At 45.8% G+C, this 12,377-nt stretch overlaps 2 protein-coding genes across 3 annotated transcripts; one reads left to right on the plus strand and one right to left on the minus strand.

The window, feature by feature from the left end:
* Positions 1 to 994: 994 nt before the first annotated feature.
* Positions 995 to 10,551, minus strand: LOC118506285 (sialin). Of its 2 annotated transcripts, none has more exons than XM_036043206.1 (7): positions 10,098 to 10,551; positions 7,727 to 8,291; positions 5,434 to 5,645; positions 5,068 to 5,304; positions 4,100 to 4,528; positions 3,873 to 4,029; positions 995 to 2,875 (listed from the first exon to the last, which is right to left on the minus strand). In XM_036043206.1, exons 2-7 carry the CDS (start codon positions 7,761 to 7,763, stop codon positions 2,487 to 2,489), a joined length of 1,461 nt encoding a protein of 486 aa, XP_035899099.1. In that variant the 5' UTR covers positions 7,764 to 8,291; positions 10,098 to 10,551; the 3' UTR covers positions 995 to 2,486. The 2 variants fall into 2 exon arrangements, with proteins under 2 accessions (XP_035899099.1, XP_035899100.1); XM_036043207.1 differs by lacking the exon at positions 10,098 to 10,551 and adding an exon at positions 8,514 to 8,612.
* Positions 5,654 to 7,708, plus strand: LOC118506286. The gene has a single exon (XM_036043208.1). It carries the CDS (start codon positions 6,989 to 6,991, stop codon positions 7,589 to 7,591), a length of 603 nt encoding a protein of 200 aa, XP_035899101.1. The 5' UTR covers positions 5,654 to 6,988; the 3' UTR covers positions 7,592 to 7,708.
* Positions 10,552 to 12,377: the final 1,826 nt, after the last annotated feature.

The following is a 12,377-nucleotide window of genomic DNA, read 5'->3' on the forward strand; positions in this document are numbered from 1 at the left end:
AAATTTACGTTTATTACCCTTTTTTAACGCACAACACAAAAGTTTTGTGTCGAAATGTCGACTCGCATCAGTGTCTGCCGCAGAAAACCAAACAGGGTCGGGGGTTCCGCGATTGATAGCATTGCCCGAGACCGGGGCTACTTGGCTGGCACGTTTAAACCCACCACCGAGAGGAGCGCTGGAGAATCTATGAAGATTCCATTAATGTAGGCAAATATGGCACGTTGAATGCGTTCGTCGAGTTGTGGCAACCCGCGCGGCAGACACCTAGTCCTATAGTTCAGACTACGATGATTACTATCTTTGTCACATTTAAATTAGAAGAGATACTCTCTTACTTCCTTGACACTAACCACCTGGAAAGGTCTTGGCATGTCATTTCTTGCTACCTGTGACTAGATTTTGATCGTAGCTGGATAGACAGTGTTGCCTACGGGGAGGCGGTTTGGCGGTTTGGCTGTCAACTCTGCTACCGTTCCATCCCAATGGATTCTTAGTAGAGTTAGCGTCACATCTAGGAGTATGGATTGACGAGAAGCCATCGCTTTAAGTTTATAGTGAAAACTCCCCAAATAAGGCGAACAAATGGCTGGCTTTCGTATCCATCCTACTCGATGTCGATTACTCATCCAGCCAGACTTCATCGCCTGCCTCCTTTCCAGTGATCTGGATGTTCCCGCACTCTCATTCTTGATTCCTATTGTATCTCGGTTTCTGGTCTCTGTTTGTCGCTCTAATCGTACCTCGATGCCTTCTTTCACTGGTGATCTGTCTATTTTCTCGCTCTCTGTCCTGCTAAATGTGCTGTAATTTGTCAGTACACCTGACATTTGATCTGTCCCTCAGTCAACCCATCCATTATAATTGTTTCCCTAACGCCTTCCAGCTAAACCGGGTCCATGGTATCCGAGTCCCGGGTGTGATTTTTCATTGAAAACTATCTTTGAAACTCTTGTCGCCAGGTCATAAGAAGAGTCAGTTCTGACAAAAATGATACAATGTGCCTTAAAGCACTTTTTATTGTTTAGTCGACACTCATCTTTGATTTGCTTCCATTGTCTGGAACCTTGTCGCTCTGGTCTGGACTTTTACAATATCCGGTGTCAAAAACTTTGCCTGGAATCGCTTGAGGTTAGATTTTCTTTTATTTCTTTCCCGTGTCCCAATACATGTTCCCTATCGTTCCCTATGTTTCGACTAGTGTTGGGCGTGTAGATCCAATCCTACCGGGTCGGTGTCAGTCGTAAGCTACCCGTAATGGTTCGGGTCGTATTCCCAGCGAAAGTATAAGCGAGTTCGAACCTAGGTTCGGATCGATCCAATCCTACCGGGTCGGTGTTCGACTCGTGAGTTCGACGATTCCAGAATAATTCTAGACGGGTTGACGCGAACTTACGGGTCGAACTCGCGTATGATTGGCTGCACCTACGGGTCGACTCGAACTCATTGCACCCACTAGTCGAACTCGATTCCTGTAGGGACGAACTCGATTTCGGGTTGATCCGTAAAAAGAGTCGTATGACCCATCACTAGTTTCTACGATTTTCTGGCCGATTTTCCAAGGCGGTTCAGGTACGGTCGGTACCCTAATGACCCGTTTCTTGTCTATCTTTACGCTTCAACAGCTTGGATTTCCATTCCTTCTGGCTTCTCGTAAATAAAAAAAAAAACCGTAGCGCGCGACGTATGCCTGTTTTTGCTAAACCATTTTATTGAACATAAAAAAGGTCCTCCGTACGATGTCGCCGAATGCTTTATCATTTACATTTCACTACTTTAGCAAAATTTGTACGATGGTCAAGTTTTTAGAACCGTCATCTACCTGCCACCCGCCTGACCTTAATTAATCTATCCAATATTAAAGCGGTTTCGCTTGGCGCAAACGTTACCTTCGGTATTGATAAATTTCTTTTTCCCTTTTTCTTTGCATAACAGAAAACAAATGCCTAGGGAGTGGTACACCGCTCCGATAGTAAACGACGACAAAAATGCGAAGTTTGTGCCCTGTAAAACTTATCCCGTACGGGTACGACCTAATGCACATGATACTAGAGTTGACGTTTGATACAAATCTAATTTCCACGCTCCCTTGGCCATACGCGCGATACGTCGTGTCCAATGTTGAGATTCAATAATACGCTGGATGAGTCAGTTACGGATCATGCTGGTAAATGAGCAGGGCGTTGTTTGGACGCACATAAAACGAACCTAATATAATACATAAAGCTAGAGCACGGTTTGCGTTTCAATGCTAATAATACTTGGTTTCGGTGTTCCCGGTTATGCCTGGCAGAGTAGAGTGTTCCCAACCAACCGACCCTGTCCGTCGGTAAAGCTCGAACGATCCATCCATAGTTTTTCGTTCCTGAGATACAAAATGGGAAGGCCAGCAAAAGAGAGGAAAACGTGTATTGCGCCATGGCTTCAGGAACCGCGCGTTTGCTTCCGGGGCCACCAGTCCACCGCGAGATTTGAGGTGCGCGCTACTAGGAGTGCTCGGGTGTCGCTGGGGCTTGCTTTGGTTCGTTCCACTTCTGTACCTGGCCCGAACCAAACACCACGAATATGAGCGCTGGCACGATGTATGCGGCGGCACCGATCATGAATACATACTGCCACTCGTCCATCGTGCTCTGGTCGACGGTAAAGTGGGCGACCAGGATCGGCGAGATGAAGCCGCTCGACGTGCCGACGAAGTTAATGATGCCGTACAGCGTGCCGGCAAAGTTTGGCGCCAGGTCCTGGGAGTTTTGCAGATTGGTCATCGTGGATGCACCGTTGAAGCCGAGCGAGAGCGTAATGATGGCGACACACACGTACGGATCAAAGCCGATGTAGATCAGCCCGACGAGAAACAGGCCGGGTATTATGTGAGCTGCAATTAAAATGGAATCAGTCGTTGCTCAGTCAGTTAGAAAAGCAAAAGCAAAAAAAAGTCAGCGGTCAGCTGAGTGTGTTGATGAGATAGGTACACCGAAAGGTTTGCCCTGGCCGATCGATCGATCGATAGACCGGCGAGTAAGTATGAGTCTATTTATAGGTCGCCGGTGCAACTGCTGCACACGGCCAGCTGAGTGCATGAGGGCCGCAGCCGCTATGTTTATGTTGGCAATTTCCTGCGAAAATTGGCGTCAATTATTTATGCCAGAGTGGAAAGATGAGTGGAAAGGTGATTTTACTATTCCGTAACGTTTGCCGCAAACATGCACTCGTTGCACCGTTTCACATCACCATTGAGATACCGATTGGGAAAGCTTTTTCAAACGCGAACCCTGATTGGAACTGACGTGCTTGGTACGGTGACACGAGGAATGTGATGTTTGGCTAAACTGTTTTTTTTTGCTTATGTTGGACATGTTAAGCGGCACAGTGCGATGTAAATAATTACAAACGAGGGGCGAAAAGTTGGAAAAGCCCAAAATGTGAACAACTTGAACTTGCCGCTCAGCTCACACGCTTTGCGGGAGTTTTCTGGAAAAAAGCACTTGAACCTGATCTGGTTCAAGGTGCTTCACCTCGTATAATATTTTAATCGACCGCCCGAAAGCACCACCGCGGCGTGGCATGGCAACAGTAGGCAGGTCCCGCCGTGGATGAAAGGTTTCGTGTTTTTTTTTCCTGTTTTTGTCTTATCAACAACTATCGCGATCGGCATTTATCTTGACCGGTGTGGGGTTTAAAATGGAAATGAGCTATATTGTGTGTGATCTAATGCAGTGGTTGAAAAACCTGTGTCCCACAAACCGAACGCTGAATGCCGGAATGTTATGATTTCGCTAAGGCAGTGGGCGAGAAGATAAGGGTATCACACACGCACACATACGCGCACACAAACACACACGTGGGGATGATTAAAAAAAATCGATACTTACAAAATAGGCAGAAGGACTTGCGTATCGCCGTCACGCCCATAATCGATCGCTTTCGTAGCAGATCGCCGATCGTTCCGAACAAAAAGGCGGCCAGCGATCGCGCTAGGTACGGTAGCGCGGACAGGAATCCAGCCTTGGCCAGCTTGAATCCGAGCACCTGAGAAAAGGAGGGAAAAAGGATGATGATGTAGATCGCAAACTCCTCATTGCTGCTGACCGGGACTTACCTCGCTCATAAACTTCGGTGCCGCCGTTATCAGGAAGTACAGACCCCACAGGTTGCCAAAGTGTAACACTAGCAGCGCGAGGAATGGTGGCGATGTAGCGAGCGATGCGATTGGAGGCATCAGCTTCGATTTGGAGATCGTATCGCCCAGTGACTTTTCGATGTAATCCTTTTCTTCCGATTTAATGCGAGGATGCGTGGCGGGACTGTCGGCCACGATAATGTACCACAGTACGGCGGCGATCGCCGCGATGCCAGCCGGGATGTAGAAGGCGAAGGACCAACCGAGCGTTTCGATCAGAACCCCAACCAAGGGCCAGGTGATCACGGTGCCGAACGTTCCACCCATCAGAGCGGACACGAATTTTCCCTTCTCGTCCGGTGGTGCCCACTTGGAGATGAGATTGTGCAACGCTGGATACAGAAATCCCTGTGGAAACATACGAAACACGAGAAACATGGTAGATGGTGGTGACACAAACTGGTGATTGTAATAATTCAATAGTTAATGGAAGCTGATTACGAGTCGTTGAAAGCTGTGTGAGAATTCCTCTGTAAACGCTTTGAACTCTTGAGGCTATAAGATAAAAGTCCAATTGCTTGCCTTTCACTAGCATACATACAGAACGGATAGATTAGCGTCTGGAACGGTTGTGTAATGGCCACACATTTGAAGAGCCATCAAAACAGAAATGTAAGCGATGTAAACAATATCATTTTGGCAAACCGGTGGCCCTTGAGCTAGGCTAGTGGCCGAAATAAGCTAAAAGAAACATGCGTTTGCCTCGTGGTGCTTACTTTCACTTACGTGTGTGTCGTTGTGTGTGTCTTTGTGTGTGTTTGTGTGGGGCGAACGGCAAAAAGCTCCAAATTGGAACCTTTTTGTTTTGGTTGATGTGGAGTTGCAGCGTTGAATGAGCGTTTAGGTACTGGTTTTAGACATAAAAATTGCATCGATTACACACTTACACCTAAAATCCCGAGTGCCACGCGGTTCGCGATAGTGGCCCACATGCCATTGTCGGCAGCCAGCGGTGTCAACGCGGTGAGGAGTGCGCTAAATGCCAACGACAGCCCAACCATGTTACGTCCACCGAAACGTTCCGCAAAAATGCCGGCCGGCAGCGAAGAGATCAGATAACCGTAGAAATAGGCGCCCAAGATGATGCTTTGGTCGTGCGAGCTCCAGTTGTACCGGGGGCCATACTGAAACAATGGAGAAAGCAAACGGAATGGGAGAAAAATAAATTACACACACATACACACACACATCTATGCACACGTAAACACATGGAGCAATAAAAATGATCGGATCGTATTGAAGGCATCACCTACATCTGGGATCTTTGAATGTCCTACGATTGTCTGATTAATCGATTCGCCCGACGCGCTGCTGTTACGCTGCTCGAGTACGGATTGTTTGCTGCTGCTTTGAATCGGCTGCACCATGGCCAGTATATTGACGGACATGTTGACGCGCAGCATGTAGCTGATCAGGCAAGCCATAAACAGCATAATAGACACATTGAACCGGGTCGGTATGCGATCTGCGGAGTAGAGAAAGGAAACCGTGATGAGATGAGGAGGCGGCGCGTGATGAAAATTGTATCATTTTTGCCGTTTGTGGAATTATGTTCGAATTTTGCACCGGACGCTAATCGCGCTCTTGTGCCATTCATTGCCAATACACTTTACGTTACGTTACGGCTGCTCAGGTGACATGTGTATGGGCTATTCGTCGTTGGGGAGCATTTTTTACGAGCCAGAAAGTATTTCTCTGCGGTTGTTGGGCCATTCGTTTTTTTTTTGCGGTGGTGTAAATTTGTCAGCCAGCCAACACGTGCTAATGACATTAAATCTGTAAACCTACTAAAGCGCACGGCAAATCTGCGTCAATATGGGCATCACATCACGACTATTTGTTTCACACGATGTCGTTCGATACAGCAAATATGGAACAAAGTCACGCCGAAACTGATGGGAGATAATATTAGGGATACACGGACTAGACTCCTTTAGTAGTAAAAGGCTTACGAGTGGACGATTCACACCAGTTACACAAGCGATATTTTTTTTCCTTCTGATAACTGGTTACGAAGAATGCTAGGAAAACTACCATCCAGTTGCACCACGCAACTAACTACACGCAGCTCAATGGTACAAGATTCTTCAGGTGCGTACCACCACCACCGATCGCCCCAAACCTTACAGGATCTGGCAGCCAGTGTGTGTACACTCAACACCGGTCGACATAAGAGATTCTTTGTTGCGTCAGCCCCGTTTAAACGATCATTAACCTAGCGCTGACAAGTTTACGGCCATCGGAGTGCTATCAATTTGATTGCTCAAGTCGCGAAATGACATCGGGGTTTTTGAAAAGCTAGCGAACAGCTATAGATTCATTTAAAATACAAGGTGAAGCCTGGCTGCCTGGGTCTGATCTGATGAAGAGCGAGATATGTATGTTTGCAAATTGACACATATTTGTCGCGATCGCGAAATTTAATCACAGCGCACGTTGATCGGTACCTATGGAAACATCGGTCGATATAGACCCGCGGGGATCAACTAACTATAAATAACTAGATAATACCTATCAAACGCTATTAAAGCAATAAACAGAAGCTTCGACAAACTCACGAACATGTCCCTAATTTGGCCCAATTACATGATAATTGTTTGAAAGCAAATGCATCCAATTTTATTCACAAGCCAACCAGCTGCTCAAAGCATTCTTTGTTCCAATACCGTTCCCGTGTGGTACACAGTTGACTGACCCCGTATGCTAATCACTAACATCGATCATACATGTTGTTACCTTTTGGGAGAGTGATCGATCAGTGGTAGAGTAATGTTTCCAGTTGAGTTTGTTCCAGCTGAAGTATAAATTATGCGTGTCTTAAGACCCATCCCATCAGTACACATTGCTAAAGAGCCCAGCATGCATCAAGTTCTGTGCAGTCTCCTTTCCCTGGCCGTGCTAGTCTCTACGGCACCCGGTCCTTGCGATCTGCCAAGCTTATCCGAAGTAGGCAGCCAGTATCTGGTGTTCGGGCAGGACTGTCGCCAGTACGCTTACGGGTACAATGCAGGATCATCGGCCAAAGTTGAAGTGAAGAATGCAAACGGAACGGTGTTCGGAGCTTATCACTACATCGATGCGAACAACGTAACGCAGCGGGTAAACTACACGGTGACCGATGAGGATGGGTTCGTGGTGGAAGGAACCAACTTGCCCGTACCTGTGAAGGACACGGCCGTGGAGGATTCAACAACAACCGAAGTTCCGACGACAGTTGCGCCCGTATCTTCGGAAGAGGAGCAAACGACCTCGTCAAACCTGGTGCGGGAATCGTTCTACTCCGGTGGTGGATCTGAGGTGGATCGTAACGCCTTTTTTAAACCCATCCTGTCGGTATGGTACCCTGCCAGTTCGTACCCTCACGATCGCGTGGTAGTGCAACAGACAGGCCAAAACACCAAAATGGCATAGACAAGTGAACGTTGGCAAGCGGATATGATCTATTAAAGTAACCGTGTTTAAATGGCAAGTTTGTATCTTTGTGTCTTCAGTAAGTACTCAGATTCAGTCAGATATTGCCCTCACAAATCACTTGGTGTTACTTACCTATCGCTTTGATGAATTGTACAAGTGGCCCGTACATTGTTGAAGCTTTTTGTCCACCTTTTTCGCCTTGATATTCACTCCACGTAAAGTGTCACACCATGCACTTTAAATCGTCCAATTTTTGACGTTAGATTTCACCCGGTACGCACAATTTTTTCTCTTGTGTACACAAATCAGGAACTAAAAGTGCTCTGCCCCGATGTCCCGAACGTCGGTGTCACGCTTCAATTGCACCACACTGCCATTAACCATGAAATGACGGAAGATTCACCTTCACTAGCCGCGGTTTTTATTTTATTTCGCGAAACCCCGTTCCGTTCAAACGCGCCTAGAATTGATATTATATGCGATTGGGCGCAATCGCGCGAGTGCTGCTGGTTCAGCAATAACAGCTGCTGCTGTTCATGGCTCCGCACTCCGGTTTATCGGCAGTTCCGATGGTTGAGGTCAAGTGCCTCGATCGACACACAGCGCCGGCTAGTAGATGCTGGTGGGTTGTCGCATTACACACCGCATGGTTGATGCACTCTACCGTAGCGCGGGCGCGCAGCAATAGTTGAGATATCTGAAAACGGAAAGAAAACGACATGATACGGAATTATTAGCAATGCTTAGCACCGTTGCGGTTGCAGGCACGTTGCACGGATCGATGGCAGTTGTCCTTAAGGTATGCTAATAAATTGTGTTTTGCTATCGATCACAAGTTCGTCAAAGTGTGAGGAAGCTAAGACGTGCGTTTTGAGCATCTGTTCTGTTGTGCTATTTGGAAAACACGATATGACTCAACCTCAACGACAAATGGACGCGCGTTAGGGATTGCTACGTCTAGAAGGTAGTGAAATTTCCTCTCCGTATCATCACGATGCGATCAACCAAACGACACACGGTAGCACACAGTTCACGTGCACGAATCGTAATGGTATGTAGCAGGTTCTACCTATATCCGAGGTCATCGTTGCAAGGTAGATAAGAGGACTACAGGTACAACAGGAAGCTGCTAGCAGAAAAGCGAAGAAATGTCATTAGAAGCCAGAAGTGAGGGCGGTTGTGGTGACCCGGAGGCACAGCACCATCTCCACGGTGTAACCTTGCTATTTAGGTAAAAACATTCCAGTCATGTAACCGTGTGTAACACACGGACTGTGCGATCATTTGGAAGAGCTCGTCTCCGACGCGACAATGGTATGATAACAACTGTGCTAATTCGTGTTTGTATGTGTCAATTACTCTAGGGTACAGTGCAGTGCACTGGACCGTGAAACAGCTGTGCTCCTATTATTCACTTTTTGTGATCGTGATCTTTTTTGCAGAAAAACAGTTGAAGATCACTTAATGTTTTCGATAACATTCGTCCTTCTTTAGACTTCAGGTTTTCGATAACATTCGTCCTTCAAATCGTAAATGTAATAATGGTAAAACTTAACTAAAGTGCTCGTCTTTGTAACATATTTCTAGAGCAGCATTTCCGCAGTACGAAGGCGACGATTGTTTTGGGTTGTCTGTCTGTCATACATGCGTTATGTTTAATCGTACCAGTATACAACGATAAAAAGTTGTTGATGAGGTACTGCACTCGTGGTTGTTATATAGCTTGTACCGAGAGCTAAACATTTACATAAAGCTGTACAAACAAGTAATATCGCGGTTGTAAATGGTAGATTATTAACTAGATAACACTGGGCGCAAAACCAGCCATAGACCATCCCAAGATCCATGTTAAGGACAAAAAGACACTAAATACTTGCGTTGGATAGACGTAGGTCAATTAAAACTAACGATAGGAGTCCTTGTGGTGCTGGCACGGTGATCATGGTGACCCATTAAGAAACTAAACTACCAAGGACAAGCTTTTTCACTATTGCAGATACTTGTTGCTGCCCTTGTTGATGGAGATTCTGCAGTAACTCGGCACGGTTTAAGGCACCAGCGATTTTTTGTGATGATGTCAGTAGTGCAGGTATGGTCATGTGAACCCGCAATGGTCAAATGCACTCGAATGATAGTATTGTACCGGAAGCACAAGGTACTAGTTACTAATTCAATTATCAGCATTAATGAATTATACGTTAGCAGTATCATCTCCGATGTCGAGCCAGTAGGAAGACGAACGAATCAGTTGGCTAGCAGATGATTACGATCACCCGATAACGTCGCGATAAGCTTACAATCGTTACGGACAGGCCATAGAGTACTTTCCCGGCAGTTGTGTTTTTCATCTTGATGAAAATGCAACCCATTATGTCGATCGCGATCGTATGGAAAAATACGCTTTAGATGATGCGTGATGACAACACGCAGCAAAATGCATCTCTAAAACACTTTTCACGAGCTCGCCACAAACGCAAATTAAATTTAAAGCTTTTAATATTACCTTCTCACTGATACGGGTTTTCGTCAAACGTCACACAGAATATGTTATCTTCACGTAGATAAAAATCACAAAAACTTATCTGAAAAACTGCGCTACTCTGAACTGACTTTATGCCACGCGCCACTAGCTTTCAAACACACTCGATATCCACTTCCCACTAGGCAGACAAACGCTCGCGCCGATGATCGTGTACGATGTGCGGTGCTGATGATCGCGGACCGACTGATAGAGAAAATTTCCCACCAGACAGTTATATTGGCGAAAAAGCTTTCTCGTGTGCGATCTTTTTGCTGGCTGCTGCTGCTGTTGCTGCTGCTGCTGCTGTCACAGTGCCACTGTGAATGTGCTAACCGATATCGCCGTGAGCGCCCGCTGATATTTTTCCTCGCAAAACTGGCTCCGAGCGGCGGGACGGCGGCGAAGGTGTCATGCACACACGTAGGACATCGGAGGCTGATCGGCACCGTATGAATGGCAAACCGTTTTGAGAGTTGCACACTAGTCGTCTACGCATGAGGATCGCAACGAATCTTGTTGGGCAGCGTTTGTTTCTGTTTCGACATTGAAATGTGCCATTTGAAGCAGATAGCAGAAAGCCGCCCGCCCGCCCGGGCAGGTTAAAAACTGTTTGGATTGTTTTTATTTTTCGTTTGTTTAGGTGTTTGTATGCGTGTTTTATGTACAATAATTGACTAAATTTTGCCATCCATGCGCTCATTGGCAAACCGTATTGGGATCGCCGTGGGACTTGGGTTTTTGAGAGTGATGTGCTTGTTTGCTGATGGTGTTAATGAAACAAACAACAATGGCATTGTTCTTCTATTACTGGAATATTTATTTTGCTCAGGTTTAGATTCCAATCCTTTTGGCCTTCATTTTAAACTATTTTTTTTTATTCATAAAGAACGGCCTGGCCGTATTGCTTAAAGCTAAATTACAAAAATAAGTACAATTCACGCTGGTTTGGAAACATTTCCTTCTCCAAACCGTGAAAGGGCTCCTTATCCCGGGTGAGCTCGGTTGATTTTAAACTATTCTACGACTACAATTCATGGATTCATCGAATGCTTAAATTACAGTTCTTTGTCCTGTTGAGGTCCTGAAATGATTTTGAATTGTTAAGTTGCGCCATATGTTACGTTACTAGGTTTTGTGTGAACTCTAAAAATATTTATCAAGATTCATAATTCCACATTTTTATTTCCGGATTTTTTGTAATAAAATTTAAAAAAAAGAATAAAATAAAATAAAAGTTAAATGGAATGTTAATTCAAATATAAACAATTAAACAATACAAAACATTACATGTTTTTAGTAGTATGGTTTTATATGTTTTTTTCTAATATGGTTTTAGCATAAGTAGTGAGCTCGAAGTCTACCGGAAGGACTCACTTCAATGCATTGAGTGCTCTGAGCACGCTCTTTTTGCCGGTCTCCACATGACAGGACCGGGAATCGTGTTTCGACTCGACGGTCTGCGCGGAAGTAGGACTGACTATCCACTTACTTGTAAAATTTAGGTCAAAGGAAGTCCGAAATGGCATGGCATAGGCCCACGCTATGAAGCTTTTCCCTCACGCGTAGTGTTGGGTCAAGTAGATTTTGTGAATGAGCGAAGCGGAATACTCACGCTCACCTCGATGAGCAGTGAGTGGAATGCTCACACTCATCTTGGTGAGCAGTGAGCACGAGCGCGCTGAGTGGTGTGTGAAGTGCGTTCCGAAGAGTGCGCTCAGTGGTGTGCGAAGATTCGTTTATTTTTTATAGGCTTTGGGTCTTTGAGGCCTCATTCACCTAGTGGTGTGCGAAGAGCGGTCCTGAGTAGCCTGAACGGTGTGCTAATAGCGCTAGCGTCTGATGAGCTGCGCATCCCGCTGAGAGCGATCAGCGAAATTGCTGTTTGAAACGTTGTTTCAGAAGCGGATAATATTAACATTATTGGCCCAAAAAAGGGTATTTCAAAGAATAGAAATTTCATAGAAATTCTACATTTATAAAAGCTGATTAAGAACTGGTTTGTTACTGAAGTCATTCAGACTTTAGCCATTTTATTTTTTTTTTAACCTAAGGTTCTCATGGTTGGGGCGGTCCGGTGGCCGAGGCGACAGTGGCGCCGGTCTTCACACGGCAGGGCCGGGGTTCAAGTCCCATCCAGACCGTCCCCCGTACGTAAGGCTGACTACCAATTCAATTTTGCGCTGAATGTTTAACGCACTCCATCAGCATGCTCTTATAAGCGCTATTCGCACACCGCTCAGTGTGACCCAGCAATACTCACGA

Source organism: Anopheles stephensi, chromosome 2 (genome assembly GCF_013141755.1).
Source record: "Anopheles stephensi strain Indian chromosome 2, UCI_ANSTEP_V1.0, whole genome shotgun sequence".
Taxonomy (NCBI): domain Eukaryota; kingdom Metazoa; phylum Arthropoda; class Insecta; order Diptera; family Culicidae; genus Anopheles; species Anopheles stephensi.

What these genes read in the sequence shown, in the direction of transcription:
- LOC118506286 (XM_036043208.1), top strand. Translation starts at nt 6,989, where the DNA reads ATGCGTGTCTTAAGACCCATCCCATCAGTACACATTGCTAAAGAGCCC.
- LOC118506285 (XM_036043206.1), bottom strand. Translation starts at nt 7,763, where the DNA reads ATGTACGGGCCACTTGTACAATTCATCAAAGCGATAG. An exon ending in CACCGAAGTTTATGAGCGAG is followed by an intron (nt 4,030 to 4,099) that starts GTAAGTCCCGGT and finishes TCCTTTTCTCAG; the next exon opens with GTGCTCGGATTCAAGCTGGC. An exon ending in CAAGTCCTTCTGCCTATTTT is followed by an intron (nt 2,876 to 3,872) that starts GTAAGTATCGAT and finishes TTTTAATTGCAG; the next exon opens with CTCACATAATACCCGGCCTG.